Source organism: Hemitrygon akajei, unplaced genomic scaffold (genome assembly GCF_048418815.1).
Source record: "Hemitrygon akajei unplaced genomic scaffold, sHemAka1.3 Scf000111, whole genome shotgun sequence".
Classification (NCBI taxonomy): Eukaryota; Metazoa; Chordata; class Chondrichthyes; order Myliobatiformes; family Dasyatidae; genus Hemitrygon; species Hemitrygon akajei.
This window is the reverse complement of record NW_027331997.1, coordinates 1334680-1353651: the sequence shown is the minus strand read 5'-3', so window position 1 is coordinate 1353651 and position 18972 is coordinate 1334680. Positions and strand designations below refer to the sequence as shown.

At 45.9% G+C, this 18972-nt stretch overlaps 1 protein-coding gene and 1 pseudogene across 1 annotated transcript in view; one reads left to right on the top strand and one right to left on the bottom strand.

Annotated features, from left to right (window-relative positions):
• The window catches only part of LOC140723378 (uncharacterized), a 425409-nt pseudogene that overhangs the window by 48881 nt on the left and 357556 nt on the right, over window positions 1-18972 (top strand).
• The window catches only part of LOC140723394 (uncharacterized), a 175092-nt gene that overhangs the window by 70560 nt on the left and 85560 nt on the right, over window positions 1-18972 (bottom strand). Inside the window, 1 exon segment of the mRNA XM_073037976.1 lies at window positions 18043-18501. Within this exon segment, the coding sequence (XP_072894077.1) occupies window positions 18043-18501 (459 nt within the window).

Genomic DNA, 18972 nt, shown 5'->3' with positions numbered 1-18972 from the left:
ATCACTAAAGTACTTGAATGCAAACCTAAGCCTGGGGAATCGGGACCAGACTATTGGGAGTGATTTGTGGCCTGCTACGGCACTTTCACAGGAGAGCAAGCCTGTCCCCCCAGTTTAATGCCCTACTGCTCCAAAACTTACCAACTAAGCCAACATGATTAAAACAGATAATATGGATTGGCCTGACAATGACTGAAATCGAATGTGACGAGCTTTGACATATTACTGGGACCTGATTTTCGATTCCTGATCAACCCCAAAAGGAACTAATATTTAAAGTGAACATGTTCAGCAGGAAGAAGGATGTGAATGTGCTATATCTGGGGATCAGAAATGGGAACAAAATCCTACCAAGGGACAGGTGGGGACAACAACCCGTTTAGAAATTGACAAGCAAGGATGCTTCCTACCGTGAGTACCACCCCTCAGGAAGAGCCCAATGTAATATTGACAGTTGCTGGAATTCCAGTTCTGTTTATGATTGATATGGGGCAACCACAACCACTCTCGATCAGGAAATAGTATCGGAAAAGGGATTCCAGCTATCAGACGCTACAATCACTCTGTCAGGGTTCAGAGGCACGGAACGTACGTATTCACGTACCCAGCCACTGCAGGTGGAATTCCAGGGGAACCAGTGTGAGGTTTCATTTACCGTCACCACCAGACGGGGGTGTAATCTCATAGTGAGAGACTTGCTCTGTCCGTTGGAAGTCGAGATTCTATGCACGGACAAGGATAGCACGCTGGAACTGCAAACAACTGATAGCTTCCTCTGATCACCCAGTGGTGGGCACTTTTTCTGGACTCCACTGCATTTGAACCCCGTCTGCCAGTGGCCAGCTACCATGTGACTCTGTGCTATGGCCCTACATGGTGCTCAACTGAGGGAAGCCAATATTATGCACCCCTCGAGGGACAGAAATTCCCAGTCACGGTGATTGGAGAGGTTAAAGGAAGAGACGACATTGCATTTCTGGTCGAAGTTCCAGATTTCTTTTGACGACAGACAGGACTGGTGGTTCCCCATACCACCGTTAGGGTTTGCCCTGGGTTCAAGCCAAAGAGCCTAGGGCTCCTTGCCCACAACCTGACAAAACAGGCCTCCAGCACCAAGGGAAACTGGCAAGACTTGGCCGCGGGCCAACTCCGATACTGGAAGGAGTCTGAGGTGAAGACAGGACATCTGGTAAGACATTCTTTTAATAGTGACCGAACCCAAGACGTTGTACCCCATCTCTGGGCAATTTCAGTTCATGAAGTCAGCCCTCCTGTCCGGATCACAGTGAAAGAAGGACAGACTCTCCCATCCATTCCGCAATACCCCCTCTAGCCCGTCTGGATCACAGTGAAAGAAGGACAGACTCTCCCATCCATTCTGCAATAACCCCTCTAGCCCATCCGGATCACTGTGAAAGAAGGACAGACTCTCCCATCCATTCTGTAATACCCCCTCTAGCCTGTCCGGATCACTGTGAAAGAAGGACAGACTCTCCCATCCATTCTGCAATACCCCCTCTAGCCCGTCTGGATCACAGTGAAAGAAGGACAGACTCTCCCATCCATTCTGCAATACCCCCTCTAGCCCATCCGGATCACTGTGAAAGAAGGACAGACTCTCCCATCCATTCTGTAATACCCCCTCTAGCCCGTCCGGATCACAGTGAAAGGAGGACAGACTCTCCCATCCATTCCGCAAAACCCCCACTAGCCCGTCCGGATCACTGTGAAAGAAGGACAGACTCTCCCATCCATTCTGCAATACCCCCTCTAGCCCATCCGGATCACTGTGAAAGAAGGACAGACTCTCCCATCCATTCTGTAATACCCCCTCTAGCCTGTCCGGATCACTGTGAAAGAAGGACAGACTCTCCCATCCATTCTGCAATACCCCCTCTAGCCTGTCCGGATCACTGTGAAAGAAGGACAGACTCTCCCATCCATTCTGCAATACCCCCTCTAGCCCATCCGGATCACTGTGAAAGAAGGACAGACTCTCCCATCCATTCTGTAATACCCCCTCTAGCCTGAGGCAACGTTTTATGAGGATGGAAGCTCTTTTGTGGATCCAGCAGGAAAATGATATTCTGGCTATGTGATAGTGACGGACAGTGAAGTAATAGAGCAGGCATCTTTTGAAGCAGCTGTCTCCGCCCAGAAGGCTGAGCTGTTTGCTCTGACTCGTGCATGTATCCAAGCAACAGACTAAAGTGGGAACGTTTACACAGACTCCCGTTATGCATTTGGAATTGTACATGACTACAGGGCTCTCTAGGAACAAGGGGATTCCTGACTTCCTCTGGCCACCCCATTAGTAATGCCACCTTTGTAAAGAACTTACACACCACTCTACAGCTACCTCAAGTTATTTCTTTTCAGGGAAACACCTCTGTGGAGGAGTGCAAACTGTAGTCCCATATGAGGTGCCAGAAAGTCCCTGGCCTAAGTTTTCGGATCACCCAGCAGGACAGGTTTGTGTTCCTACATAGTTTTTACCAATATCAGTCAATCAGAAACATGATTTTACACACCTGGGAAAGGAGGGAATGGTTGGTAACCTGTACCCTGCACACCAGGTACGACTCCCTAGACAGGTGGATCTTTTTCGTGTCTACAATTTGATTTTATTGAATTTCCTAGAGCACATTGCTACAGATGTTGCTTAGGTTATTATAGATGTGTTTAGTAGATGGATTGAAGCTATTCCAACTGCCATCAATACTGCTGTGACTGTTGTGAATGTATTATTACGGGAAATAATTCCCAGGTACGGCCTGCCAGAGATGCTGAGCTCTGACAATGGCCCACACTTTATGGTGAAAGCAAACGAAGGGGTATGTAACAAACTAGCTATCAAGCAACAATTCCACTGTGTACACCACCCACGGGCCGCTGGCAGAGTGGAAAGAGCCAATGGCATTCTGAAGAGTAAACTGGCCAGACTAACAGTGGAGACTGGACTCACTTGGTTGAAGGTCCGACCATTAGCCTGATTCCACATGAGGGTTACCCCACAGGGGAAAACAGGGCTGTCACCAGCTGAAATCATTTCTGGACGGCCCATGAGGACACCCTGGGAACAAAGTCTCAGGATTAAAGGCAAAGTGAATAAGAATAAGGAACCTTGGTTCTCGATGGATATTGGAACTCTGATAAAGAAGAGAGAGATGTATGACATGTGTAAGAAACAGGGAGCAAAGAAGGTACTTGAGTAGTATAAAAAGTGCAAACAAATACTTAAGGGAGAAATCAGGAGGGCTGAAAGAAGACATGAGGTAGCGTTGGCAGTCAAGGTGAAGGATAGTAAGAGCTTCCACAGGTATAGTAATAGCAAAAGGATAGTTAAGGGATAAAATTGGTCATCTTGAAGATCAGAGTGGTGGGCTATGTATGGAACCAAAAGAAATTGGGGAGATGTTAAATGTTTTTTTTGTGTCTGAATTTACTAAGGAAACTGGCATGGAGTCAATGGAAATAAGGCAAACAAGTATTGAGGTCATGGAACCTATACAGAGAGAAGAGGAGGAGGGCCTTGCTACCTTGAGGCGAGTAGATAAATCTCCAGGACCTGACAGGGTATTCCCTCGGACCATGAAGGAGACGAGTGTTGAAATTGCAGGGGCCCTGGCAGATATATTTAAATGTCATTATCTACGGGTGAGGTGCCAGAGGATTGGAGGATAGCTCATGTTGTTCCATTGCTTAAAAAAGGCTCTAAAAGTAATTCTCGAAATTATAGGCTGGTAAGTTTGATGTTGGTAGTGGGTAAAATATTGGAAGGAGTACTGAGAGACAGGATCGACAATTATTTAGATAGACAGGGACATTAGGGAGAGTCAACATGGCTTTGTGTGTGGTAGGTCAAGTTTAACAAATCTATTAGAGTGTTTTGAGGAGGTTACAAGGAAAGTGGATGAAGGCAAGGCAGCGGATGTTGTCTACATGGACTTCAGTAAGGCTTTTGGCAAGGTCCCGCATGGGAGATTAGGTAGTAAATTGGATTAGACATTGGCTCAATGGGAGAAGCCAGAGATTGGTAGTGGAGGATTGTTTCTCTGAGTGGAGGCCTCTGACTAGTGGTGTGCCACAGGGATCAGTGCTGGGTCCATTGTTATTTGTCATCTTTATCAATGATCTGGATGATAATTTGGTAAATTGGATCAGCAAATTTGCTGATGATACAAAGACTGGAGGTGTAGTGGTCAGTGAGGAAGGTTTTCAAAGCTTGCAAAGGGATCTGGACCAGCTAGAAAAAGGGGCTGAAAAATGGCAGATGGAGTTTAATACAGACAAGTGTGAGGTGTTGCACTTTGGAAGGAAAAACCAATGTAGAACATATAAGGTAGATGGTGGGGCACTGAGGAGTGCAGTAGAACAGAGGGATCTAGGAATACTGATACAAAATTCCCTAAAAGTGGTGTCACGGGTAGATAGGGTAGTAAAGAGAGCTTTTGATACATTGACCTTTGTAAATCAAAGTATTGAGTATAAGAATTGGAATGTTATGGTGAGGTTGTATAAGGCATTGGTGAGGCCGAATTTGGAGTATCATGTGCAGCTCTGGTCACCGAATTACAGGAAGGATATTAATAACGCTGAAAGAGTGCAGAGAAGGATTATGAGGATGTTGCCGGGACTTGAGAAACTGAGTTACAGAGAAAGGTTGAATAGTTTAGGACTTCATTCCTAGGAGTGTAGAAGAATGAGGGGAGACTTGATAGAGGTATATAAAATTATGATGGGTACAGATAGAGTGAATGCAAGCAGGCTTTATCCAGTGAGGCTAGGGGAGAAAAAAAAACAGAGGACATGGATTAAGGGTGAAGGGCGAAAAGTTTAAAAGGAATATAATGGGGGGGCATCTTCACAACTGGGTCAGACTGATACTGGCATAACAGGTTCTTCTGGGCACATTCTGTCTCACTCCCAAATATTTCCTACTTTCCTTTGTACTGGTACGTAATGTCTAAAGGACCAGTGTTTGAGTAAATGAGACTCACCAAACTTTCTCCTGACTGAATCACTGGAATCTCCGAGTCAGATGGGTTCTCTCCAGTTGATGCTCTCAATCCTCGGGCTGCTTCACTTGTTGCTGTTCCCTCGTCTTCAGTCGTGATCTTTCTTCAAATAAACCTCTCACCACAGGTCTAACTTTAACCAGAGAGACAATGAAGCACATTAATAATGAAAAGGAGAACTAAACATTTCTGCTTAATGTTACTAAGAACAAAACTCACTGAAATTTAAACACTGAAGGCAGATTTAATGATCTCAGTGAAAAATCTTTTATTGTCCCTCACATGTCACAGAATGATATGGGATAAGAAGGAGCCATCATTCAGTCATGGTAAGACATAAGACACAGGAACAGAATTAGGTGATTCGATCCATCTGGTCTGCCCACCACTGAACCATGGCTGATGTTTATTCCAACACCATATTCCTGCCTTCCTCCTGTAACCCTGAAGCTACTCAGCAATCATGAATATATTAATCTCTGTCATAAATATACCCAAATGGCAACTTCAACCAACCTCTGTGGCAACAAATTCCACAGATCAGACATCATTTGGGCAAATTTTATTTCTCCTCTCAGTTTTAAAGGGAAGCTTCTTTATTCCAATACTGTGCCATCAGATCACAGTCTAATGGAAACATCATCTCCATGTCCACTGTATCCAGGCTTTTCAGCATTTGGTAGGTTTACTTAACCAAACATCCCCCACTACCCCCACCGTCCCCCTGAACTCCATTGAGCACAGGTCCAGAACCATCAAATGCTCCTCAAACATAACGCCGAACATTCCTGAGATTATTCTTGTAAACCTTGTTCGCAACAACTGTACTGAACACATTTCTAGGAATAACAAGCTAATTGGTACCAGGGTAATTTGCAGGGAAAAGTTGTGGTTACTTTACTGTTCTACTATCACAGAGTGAGCCATTTCCACCTCCACATTAAAAACGGTACATTTCAGGAAACATAAACCAATCCAAAGTGAATGTAATAAAAAGAAATTGGTATTACCAAACTGCTCAGCATGTAAGGAACAGCTGTGGGGAGAGGAACAATCTTTACAATTCAGGTTAATTACATTTTGTCAGGATGACTTCATTTTCAGTTTTTAGTGCAGATCTCCAGCAACTTGAGATTCTGCCCGATTTCCACCGCTTTATCCAGATCTGACTTCCACAAAATGCGAGTGATTTTAAAGGGCTGGGCTGCTGGAAGCACATTACCAGACCTGGTGTGATTGCAACTGTGTCTGACAGAGGCATAAATGGTTCTTCTGGGCACATTCAGTCTCACCAACTATTTCCCACCTTCTATTGTACAGGTATGTAATGTATAAAGGACCAGTGTTTGAGTAAGTGAGACTCACTAAACTTCCTCCTCACTGACTCACTGGGAACTCCAAGTCAGCTGATTCAGAGTTGTTCTCTCCAGTTGATGCTCTCAGTCCTCGGGCTGGTTCACTTGTTGCTATTCCCACATCTTCAGCTGTGGTTTGCTTCCAGTTGGGGTTTTTCTTCCAATAAACCTCTCACCGCAGGTCTAATACTAACCAGAGAGATAATGAAGCACATTAACAATGAAAAGGAGAAGCAAACATTTCTGCTTAATGTTACTAAGAACAAAACTCACTGAAATTTAAACGTTGAAGCCAAATATAATAATCTCAGTGAACAATCTTTTATTGTCCCTCACACATCACAAAACAATATGGGATAAGAAGGAGCCATCATTCTGTCATGGTAATACATAAGACACAGGAACAGGATTAGGTGATTTGATCCATCTGGGCTATAAACGTGCAGGAGCAATGTGTGGTTAAGTGCCATGCTCAAGGATACAACACACTGCCTGGCCTGAGGCTCAAACTCATGACCTTCAGATTGCTAAACCACTCGGCCACATACACATCACAGAAACCACTCTCCCCCTAGACTTCCCAGTCCCTCGGTAAAGCAGGCAGTGAAATCAAAGATCCCCACAATCTGGGACGTTCTCCTTTCTCACCCACCCCAGTCCGGGAAAAGACACAACAGCCAGAAAGCTCAACTGCAAATGTGACCAGCCTCAGGAAACGAGGCGAGATGGGGGAAGTTAACGAGACTCAGTGACCAATGTTAGATCCCCCAACACAACATAGAGGAAGCATCCTGACCCAGCCAGGGACTCTAAGCACACACCATGTCATCTTGCATCACGTATTTGCTGCACAAATCACTCTCTCACCTAGATGGGGTCAGTTGTGCTGTGAGGATTACATTCCTTGACTTCTCTAGTGCCTTTAACACCATCCAGCCCAAGATCTTAAGGCACAAACTAACGGAGATGGGAGTAGACTCTCACATGGTGGATTGGATAGTGGACTACTTGACAGATAGACCTCAGTATGTGCGGTTGGGAGACTGTAGGTCTGACACGGTGGTCAGCAGCACAGGAGCGCCGCAGGGAACCATACTCTCTCCGGTCCTGTTCACCCTGTACACATCAGACTTCCAATATAACTCGGAGTCCTGCCATGTGCAGAAGTTCGCTGATGACACGGCCATAGTGGGGTGTGTCAGGAATGGACAGGAGGAGGAATATAGGAAATTGATACAGGACTTTGTGATATGGTGCAACTCAAACTACCTGCGTCTCAATATCACCAAGACCAAGGAGATGGTGGTGGACTTTAGGAGATCTAGGCCTCATATGGAGCCAGTGATCATTAATGGAGAATGTGTGGAGCAGGTTAAGACCTACAAGTATCTGGGAGTACAGTTAGACGAGAAGCTAGACTGGACTGCCAACACAGATGCCTTGTGCAGGAAGGCACAGAGTCGACTGTACTTCCTTAGAAGGTTGGCGTCATTCAATGTCTGCAGTGAGATGCTGAAGATGTTCTATAGGTCAGTTGTGGAGAGCGCCCTCTTCTTTGTGGTGGCGTGTTGGGGAGGAAGCATTAAGAACAGGGACGCCTCATGTCTTAATAAGCTGGTAAGGAAGGCGGGCTCTGTCGTGGGCAAAGTACTGGAGAGTTTAACATCGGTAGCTGAGCGAAGGGCGCTGAGTAGGCTACGGTCAATTATGGAAAACCCTGAACATCCTCTACATAGCACCATCCAGAGACAGAGAAGCAGTTTCAGCGACAGGTTACTATCGATGCAATGCTCCTCAGACAGGATGAAGAGGTAAATACTCCCCAATGCCATTAGGCTTTACAATTCAACCGCCAGGACTTAAGAACGTTTTTTTTTAAAGCTATTATTAATGCTTTTTGATTTAGATGCATATCATATTTTTACTGAGTCAAGTATTGTATGTAATTAGTTTTTGCTACAACAAGTGTATGGGACATTGGAAAAAAAGGTTGAATTTCCCCATGGGGATGAATAAAGTATCTATCTATCTATCTATCATCACAAAGTGAAGGGTAGGGCAGATTGACAGTAAACAGCCTCACGTGACCTGTTGGTGGGTCTCCCGTTTCAACTCTGCAGAAATAGACAGCCTGGGCTCCAGGTTTGGATCGTTCAATGCAGATTAAGTGAAGTCTACACATTTTTGACCAGACCAGATAATCGAAAAAATAAATGAGTAATTGGTCCTCAGTTCGGGGCTCACGGCCAACATCGGATCTCCCTGCTTGGGATCGGTCTCAATACTCACCGATGGGAACGCAATATCTTCAGCCCACAGACAGTGATCCCGACCCCTGGCTCCCCCACCCAGGAGGTGAGGACCCTTCCCTCGATCCCACAGATGATGCACTTCAGCACTGAGCGGAAAAGAAAACACCGCCCGGCCGGAGACAGTGAACATGCGCGAAGTGAGTGTCACATCATCCGGAGGGCAGGGCCTCGGAAACAGATGCACAGGTGCCGCCCATCTGCTGTTAAATGGGAGGGGCAAACGGGATCACGTGACCAGTCGGGTCTCCCACCCCAGGCAGAGTTTTCCAGCTACCCACCACTCTGTGTAAAGAAACAAACTTGCTGCTTACATCTCCTCTCACCATAAATATATTAGACATTTCAACCCCCAGGAAAAATAGATTGTCTGTCCACTCAGAATCAGAATCAGGTTTATTATCACCGGTGTGTGTCATGAAATTTGAAAACCATGCAGCAGCAGTTCAATGCAATACATATTATAGAAGGAAAAAAAACCCAAAGTAAAATAATAAAAATAAACAACTAAATTATTTACAGCATATCTGGAACCCTTACTCTTTGTGATTTTGATAAATGACCTGGATGAGGAAGTGGAGGGATGGGTTAGCAAGTTTGCTGATGACACAAAGGTTGGGGGAGTTGTGGATAGTGTCAGAGGTTACAGTGGGACATTGATAGGATGCAAAAATGGGCTGAAAAGTGGCAGATGGAGTTCAACTAAGATAAGTGTGAAGTGGTTCATTTTGTTAGGTCAAACATGATGGCAGAATATAACATTAATGGTAAGACTCTTGGCAGTGTGGAGGATCAGAGGGATCCTGGGGTCCCAGTCCATAGGACACTCAAAGTTGCTACGCAGGTTGACTCTGTGGTTAAGAAGGCATATGATGCATTGACCTTCAACAATCGTGGGATTGAATTTAGGAGCCGAGAGGTAATGTTGCAGCTAAATGTGACGATGGTCACACCCCAATGTGCACAGTTCTGGTTGTCTCACTACATGAAGCATGTGGAAACCATAGAAATGGTGCAGAGGCTATTTACACAGATGTTGCCTGGATTGGGGAGCATGCCTTATTAGAATAGTTTGAATGAACTCGGCCTTTTCTACTTGGAGCAACGGAGGATGAGAGGTGACCTGATAGAGGTGTATAAGATGATGAGAGGCATTGATCGTGTGGATAGTCAGAGACTTTTTCCCAGGTCTGAAATGGTTATGAAAAGACAGCACAGGTTGAAGGTGCTGGGGAGTAGTTGCAGAGGAAATGTTACAGATAAGTTTTTTTACTCAGAGACTGGTGAGTGTGTGGAATTGGCTACCGGCAACGGTGGTGGAGGTGGGTAGAATATGGTCCTTTGGAGACACTGGAGAAAAATAAAGAAATACTAGCTTAGAAAAATAGAGTGCTATGGGTAACCATGGTAATTCCTAAGATAGGGACATGTTGGCACAACTTTGTGGGCCGAAGGGCTTGTATTGTGCTGTAGGTTTTCTATGTTTCTGTGAATAAATTAAAAAATCGTGCAACAAACAGAAATACTATATATTTTAAATGTGAGGTAGTGTTCAAGGGTTCAATATCCATTTAGCAATCGGATGGCAGAGGGGAAGAAACTGTTCCTGAATCACTGAGTGTGAGCCTTCAGACTTCTGCACCTCCTTACCTGCTGGTAACATTGAGAAAACCACATGCCCTGGGTGCTGGAGGTCCTTGATAATGGACGCTGCCTTTCTGAGACATGGCTTCTAATCCTCTGGTAATCTTATAAACGTCCATCCAGTCTCACCCCAGCCGGCACGGCTCCGGAGAAAACGACACAATTTTGTCCAACCTCTCGTTAAAGCTCAGGCCCTCTAATCCAGGCAATATCCTGGTAAACCTTTTCTGCGCCCACTCCAAAGCCCCGATATCCTTCCGAGAATGGGAGCGACCAGAACTGTATGAAACACTCCAGATGTGGTCTAACTAGTTTTATAAAACTGCAACAAAACTTCCCGACTTTTGAACTCAATGCTTCAACTGATAAAGACAACCATGCCATTTGCCTTCTTAACCACCCGATCAATCTGTGCAGTCTCTTTCAGGGAGCGATGAACTTGGAGTCTAAGATCCCTCTGATCATCGACACTGTTCAGGGTTTTGCATTTAACAGTGTACTGTCTCATACATTCGTCCTACCGAGCTGCCAAGATGATCATCACTAATCAAATCTCACTGAGATTTCTCAGGTCCTGTTAAATTTATTGCCAACTGCACAAGTACGGGAAGGTACAGGGAGAGAGAAACACTGACTTGTGGCAGCATCACAGGCAAGTACATTCAGATAACACACGGAACACAAATTATACGATTCTCTGTCATTAACAAGATAGAAACATGTTTTACTTCATCCTGCTAATAGGACCAGAACAACAGGGGCTGAGCGGCGGCTCATCTCAGACGGTTCGGTGTGAAGGTCTCACAACCCGGACCGACCCCAGCAGATTCTGTGAAGGAAGCGAGGCGAGGCCGCCAGTTCGGGAAAGTTCATCCCCTCCCCCTTCAGGTTTCACCGATCACCTTGTGTTCCTCTCTCCCCTCCCCACCCCCACCTTTTATTCTCCAGTCCTGCCGAAGGGTTTCGGCCGGTAATGTCGACTGTATTCTTCCCCTAGATGCTGCCCGGACTGCTGAGTTCCTCCAGCATTTTGTGCGCGTTGCTCGCATTTCCAGCATCTGCAGATTTTCTCTTGTTTGAGTTCGGGAAAGTTAACTCACCACTCAACGTCAGACCTCCCCGCTCGGAACCGGCTTCAATACTCACCGAAGGGAAATTGTTGGTGTTGCCCCGCAGAGAATAATCCGTCTCCGGCTCCCCGTCCAAGGGGGCGAGGACCCCCTCCCGATCCCGAACCCGAACCCGGATCCACCGATGACCCACTTACACAAAGAACGAAAAAAACATCACTGCCTGGCTCGGGCCTGTGAGCATGCGCACTGTGCTTCTTTTGCGTCACTGGCGGTGGGCGGGGTCACGGAAACAAACCCGTAAATGCTGCCGATCTGCGGTAAAACATGATCACGTTTCGCTGGAGGGTCTCCCATGTGACCGGTGACTGTTCCTCGCCCTTCACATATTGCCCCGCCCACCGCCGCATTTCCCACATTATTTCATTATTTCCCTATATCATTTCCATACGTATTTAGATTTTCCTTCCTTATCTTCCCCGATCCCTTTCCCTCCAGCCCTAGGTCACAGAGTTCTCAGAGTTATAGTTTTGATTCACTTCCCATCCCGACACACAATTCAGACCCATACAGAAAATGAGCTGGTTTCTTTTAAATTAGTCAACACACACAAAATGCTGGTGGAACGCAGCAGGTCAGGCAGCATCTATAGGGAGAAGCACTGTCGACGCTTCGGGCCGAGACCCTTCGACAGTCCTGAAACGTTCCGAAACGTGGACAGCGCTTCTCCCTATAGATGCTGCCGAACCTGCTGCGTTCCACCAGCATTTTGTGTGTGTTGCTTGAATTTCCAGCATCTGCAAATTTCCTCGTGTTTGTCATTTAAATCAGTCTATGTTTATAAACACTCATTTTTATTCACATTCCTCTGGCCTCACTGGACAGGAACACTGAAACATTAAGTGAGAAACAACAGGAGGAGGCCATTCGGCCCCTTTAACCATCAGCAAGATGGAGGCTACTCTCCCATCTCAGCCACATGCTTCTATCGATCCGCATTTTCTCGATCCCTTGGGTCTCCACACATCTGCCAGCCTCTGTTTTATGTGAGGACGATCACCGAGTCATCACCGCCCTCTGTGGTGAGGATTTACAGACATTCACCACCCTCGGTGTGGAGACATTTCCCCTCATTTCAGTCCCGACATTTTCACTGCCATCATATTTGACCGACTAAAATGAACCACTTCACACTTACCTGGGCTGAACTCCATCTGCCACTTCTCAGCCCTGTTCTGCATCCTATCAATGTCCCCCTGTAAACTCTGACAGCCATCCACACTATCCACAAAACACCCAACCTTTGTGTCATCAGCAAACTTACCAACCCATCCCTCCACTTCCTCATCCAGGTCATTTATAAAAATCACAAAGAGGTAAGGGCCCAGAACAGATCCCTGAGGCACTCCACTGGTCACCGGCCTCCATGCAGAATATGACCCGTCTACAACCATTCGTTGCCTTCAGTGGGCAAGCCAGTTCTGGATCCACAAAGCAATGTTCCCTTGGATCCCATGCCTCCTTACTTTCTCAATAAGCCTTACATGGGTTACCTTATGAAATGCCTTGCTGAAATCCATATACACTACATCTACTGCTCTACTGCTCTTCCTTCATCAATGTGTTTAGTCACATCATCAAAAAAATTCAATCGGGCTCGTAAGGCACGACCTGTCCTTGACAAAGTCATGCTGACTACTACTAGTCATATTATACCTCTCCAAGTGTTCATAAATTCTGCCTCTCAGGAACTTCTCCATCAACTTACCAACCACTGAGGTAAGAATCACTGGTCTATAATTTCCTGGGCTATCCCTACTCCCCTTCTTGAATAAAGGAACAACATCGGCAACCCTCCAATCCTCCGGAAACTCTCTGGTCCCCATTGATGATGCAACGATGATTGCCAGAGGCTCAGCAACCTCCCCCCTCGTCCCCCACAGTAGTCCGGGGTACATCTCATCCAGTCCCGGCGACTTATCCAACTTGATGCTTTCCAAAAGCTGCAGCACATCCTCTTTCTTAATATCTACATGCTCAAGCTTTTCAGTCTGCTGCAAGTCATCAGTACAACCACTAAGCTCCTTTTCCATAGTGAATACTGAAGTAAAGTATACATTAGGTACCTCTGCTCTTTCCACCGGTTCAATACACACTTTCCCACTCTCACACTTGATATTTCAGGGTGAAAGGTGAAATACTCTTGGGGAATCTGAAGGGGGATTCTTCACTCAGAGGTTGGTGCGAGTGTGGCATGAGCTGCCAGTGGAAGTGGTGGATGTGGGTTCAAGTTAGACACTAAAGAGAAATTTGGGTAAGGACATGGATGGGAGGTGTATGCGGGTAGTTGGTAGTAAAAACAAAAACGGGTCGGTATTGACTAGAAGGGCCGAAATGCCTGTTTCAGTGCTGCTGGGCTCTGTGACTCTAATAATATTCTGATTTGTAATTTCCACAGTCAGTGCTTTGCTGCTAATTACCGAAACCGGTAATTTATAGAATGGGTGTAGAGGCTGCCCAGTGACTGTTCCTGTGTTCACCCCAACCCCTTACTGTCTTCCCTCTCTGCCCCATCCTCCCTCTCACCGTGACATTGGACATACGTTCAGGGTGAAAGTGAATTATTTTGGGGAATATGAAGGGGGATTCTTCACTCAGAGGTTGGTGAGAGTGTAGAATGAGCTGCCAGTGGAAGTGGAGGATGTGGGTTTGATTTAGACACTAAAGAGGAATTTGGGTGAGGACGTGGATGGGAGGTGTATGCAGGCTCTGGTGCAGGTAGTTGGAACTAGGCAGTAACAACAAAACAGGTCAGTATTGACTAGAAGGGCCGAAGGGCCTGTTTCATTGCTGCTACTCTCTGTGACTCTAATGGTAATTTCCACATTAGTACTTTGCTGTTTATGACTGAACCCAGACATTTACCCAACCAAGAATTGAAAGACTCTTGGCTGGCTACAGAAAGCGTTTACAAGCTGTGATACTTGCCAAAGGAGGTGTTACTAAGTACTGACCATGCAGGGTGCACAAACTTTTGCTTTGGGCCCTTTTCCTTTTTTGTTATTTTGAAACTGTAAAGGATGGAAATTAAAATGTAATCTTGCTTAAAATATTAAAGAAATGTGTCATCTTTGACTTTATGCCTTTTGGAAATCAGGTCATCTTTTACTTGCTGAGCTATTCACAGTAACAGAAATTTTGACCAGGGGTGCCCAAACCTTTGCATGCCACTGCTGGACTAAGTGTGTAAATGTAGGACGGGACCACGTTGGGGAAAAAATGTGCTCGGTTTTCTAAAATTGACTCCTTCCACCTGAGGCCACGGACATATCAATCACCCCTCCTATATATTTTTATCAAAACATGAAGAGGATTCAGCACTCCATGTGTGTATATGCAATTTCGATAAGAAATACAGACCAGAACACGTACATGAGAGGCCAACTCAGAAAAATGAATCATCACTCTGGAAGAAAACATGAACCAGTGGAATGAGTATGACCCTCCATGTGAGACATCCCAACAATCTGAGCAGACGAGACGGTGACAAATGAGCCCTGAATAAGGACGTTCACTCCCAATGTCATTCTTCCGCAGCCAGAGATCTGAGGGGCGAAGAACATCTCAGACTGAACTGCAGTCAGCTCAACTTCTTCAGGAAATTCAAGGGACACCTCTTCACCCAGATTGATGACAATTTGGAACCCATCACCACAGGGAGAGTGAGAGGTGAACAACAGGGGAGGATTTGAAAGATCTGTTGTGGAACAGAATCAGGTCCAGCCGGCCTGAGCTGACTCTCTACTGTACACTAGGTGTGTTATAAATTCACTAAGTACCAGAGACAGTGTTTAAAGTAGAGCTGATTTATTTGTCACAGATCTAGTCCCATTAAAGGTGAATATGCAGCAGAAGAAACTCCTTCTCTGCCCAGTGACCAGGGTGCAGAACTGGGTGTGGTGAGCAGCAGCGATAAATGCAGAGTTCAGCACTGACAACTGCTACGAAGGATGAACAGCTCTGATGGGCAGAAGGGTGCAGAGTTGCCCATGTCCCCCCCCCCCCTCCGGGAGAATCACAAACTGTTACTGTTACCACGCTGCTAATGAGAGAGAAAGAGTGACAAAGGGAAAACATACTGGGACTGGAACATCTGCTTCAGATAAGGGAGAGATAACACCGGGAGAGAGAGACGTGACCCACCATATTATGACTCCTGTAAGACTTATGGCTCTGGAGACGGCTGTTTACTTGGTACCATTCTGTTAATTAAAATTCCTCAGTGGACAGCCGGAGTGGGCTGGTTTGATGGGCTAAGCCATTCAAAATTGATTGACACCTGAGACCCAGTGAGTAGGGATAAAAGTGAGGCCTGGGGAGACACACCAGGAGGCACACTAGTGAGCACTGCTTGAGTGTTGGAACCCACGAGAAGGTGTGGGGCATCGGGGACCGAACAAAGGATCGGTCAGTTGAACTCAGTGTTTATAGCAGGGCTGGTGGGGGGCTTGTGTGTGTGTCCACCCTTGCCTGGGTGACGAGTCCACCACAGAAGAACGGTCTAGCTAAAGGACAGAGGGGTCATACCTGAATGGCCACAACACATCGACGGATCAAGAATGTAAAGGAAGGTTTGACTGACTGTTGTTATCACTGTTCGCTCGCTCTCTCTCTCCAATGATTAAAACACAAGAACCAACAACTACCTCAGCACGTATGAACTGAACTGAACTTTATATTCACATAGATAGATAGATAGATACTTTATTCATCCCCATGGGGAAATTCAACATTTTTTCCAATGTCCCATACACTTGTTGTAGCAAAAACTCATTACATACAATACTTAACTCAGTAATAATATATGCATCTAAAATCACTAACTCAAAAAAGCATTAACAATAGCTTTAGAAAAAGTTCTTAAGTCCTGGCAGTTGAATTGTAAAGCCTAATGGCATTGGGGAGTATTGACCTCTTCATCCTGTCTGAGGAGCATATGACAATTCATTATCCCCTAGACATCGATAGAGCTTGTTTATTATTGATTATTATTATATCCACACTTTTAGGTTTAGTATTGCTAACATGTATTATCTATATATTTGCATTGTTGATATTGATTTGTATATTTTTACTAATAAACACTGTTTGAAAATAGTACCACCAGACTCCAAAGGATTCTTCTATCTTTGCTGGTCAGACACCCAGTTACGGAGTACGTAACACAACCACTCTCGAAATTGCATTCAGCAACGGTGATGGACAAATATGCAGCAAGCAGCTTATTGAAACTTTCTCCCCAGTTTGAACCCGGTAGTGTGTCACAAGTGTAACGCACTGTAAGGTTTCACTGCTGATGCAGTGGACTCTCTGCAATGTTTCACTGCTGAGGTAATGGCTTCTCTGCAGCAGCAGTGTTTAGGGTAAGACTAGAGATAACAGGGTTTTGGAGTGCTGGGCTATCCAATGACAGAAATGTTCTTTCTTGTGAGTCTGGAAGAGAGATTTTTGTGGTCTTTTGCTGGGGAGAGATGAGAAGAAGAGAGAGTGGGCCCTTTTTCTTTCTTTTTCATTACTTCCCTAACCATCTAGTCAAAGTATGAATTATACATCTTAGTCGTTTAATCACATGTTGTGTATCGTTTGTTACTGCGGGTGTACTGATTTGTAACAGGGGATACATCACACAGCATCCACCCAAACAAGATTTCTTAAGTTTGGCTGGGCTGGGAGGTTAACACCCCCTATATTTAGCTGCTAGCCGAAGCAAGAGTTGCATAGGGTTAGATTACTGAGTGAATTGCTTCTGAAATACACAGCAGGTGAACGGTCTCTCCCCAGTGTGAACTCAATGCTGCACATTAGGTTGATTTTGCTGAAGGAATATCTTCCCAAAGTCTGAGCATGAGATCGGTCTGTCCCCAGTGTGAACTCGCTGGTGTCTCTGCAGTTGAGATGTCCGAGTGAATCCCTTCCCACACACTGAAGCCTGAATTATGCTTCACCGTGTAAGCTACGCCGTACGCTCTGCGTAGCCATGTACCCGACGTGGCACCCTAGGCCATACCGTATGCCATAGCCTAATGCGCACCTTACGAAAAAGTAACTGTGCGTCACAGACCGCGAGAACTGTAATCGGTCTGCTTGTTAGCAGCACATTTCCTCCGAGGGATTTCCTGTTGCTTCGAAGTTGGAAAATGGACCAAATCGAGGAGAGGTTAAGTGAGGAAGTCAGAAAATATCTACATTTCTAGGACTCTTCATTGGTATACTATAAAGTCTTGCAAATGACATGAAATTTGTGCAAAGAAATTTCCACAAACATCGGTTTGGACGTCACGGACTGCACAAAGAAATGGAAAAACTTCTCTCTTTTCTGCGCTGCAGTAATTTCAATAAAAGTAACTCTTGTTCAACATCAATTAGCTCCAACTCCAACAAGATGTACTCAGCAGTCGCCATCGTTCCCAACTCCACTCGAGACAATTCAACACAGTGCCATAGAACCTCAACACCAACTAGCGGTTTGCCAGAGCAACGCAGACACACAAACTCACAAGTAAAAATGCACACAACGGTAGAGGCCACTTGCGTGGGCTACTGTGTATGCTACACTGTAGCGTCTACACAGAGGGATAATTCAGGCTTGAGTCTGCCTCTCCCCAGTGTGAACTCGCTGGTGACTCTGTAGGTGGGATGACTGAGTGAATCCCTTCCCACAGTCTAAGCAGGTGAATGGCCTCTCTCCAGTGTGAAGTCGCTGATGCACCTTCAGTTGAGATGACTTAGTGAATCCCTTCCCACAGTCTGAACAGGTGAATGGCCGCTCCCCTGTGTGAACTCGCTGGTGTGCCAATAGGTGGGATGACTGAGTGAATCGCTTCCCACAGTCTGAGCATGTGAATGGCCGCTCCCCTGTGTGAACTCGCTGATGTATCTTCAGTTGGGATGAGTAGGTGAATCCCTTCCCACAGTCTGAGCATCTGAACGGCTGTTCCCCAGTGTGAACTCGCTGATGTATCTTCAGTTGGGATGAGTAGGTGAATCCCTTCCCACAGTCTGAGCATGTGAACGGCCGTTCCCCAGTGTGAACTCTCTGATGTACCTTCAGGTCAGGTGAACAAGTGAATCCCATCCCACAGACGGAGCAGGTGAACGGCCGCTCCCCAGTGTGAACTCGCTGGTGAGCCATTAGGGTGGATGACTGAGTGAATCCCTTCCCACACACTGAGCAGTTGAATGGCCACTCCCCAGTGTGAACTGACTGGTGTCTCAGTAGCTGCGATGACAAAGTGAATCCCTCCCCACAGTATGAGCAGGTGAACGGCCTCTCCCCAGTGTGAACTCGCTGATGTACCTTCAGTTTAGATGACAGAGTGAATCCCTTCCCACAGACTGAGCAGGTGAACGGCCTCTCCCCAGTGTGAACTCTCTGATGTACCTTCACTTGAGATGACCGAGTGAATCCCTTACCACAGTCTGAACAGGTGAATGGTCTCTCTCCAGTGTGAATTCGCTGGTGTGCCAATAGGTTGGATGACCGAGTGAATCCCTTACCACAGTCTGAGCATGTGAA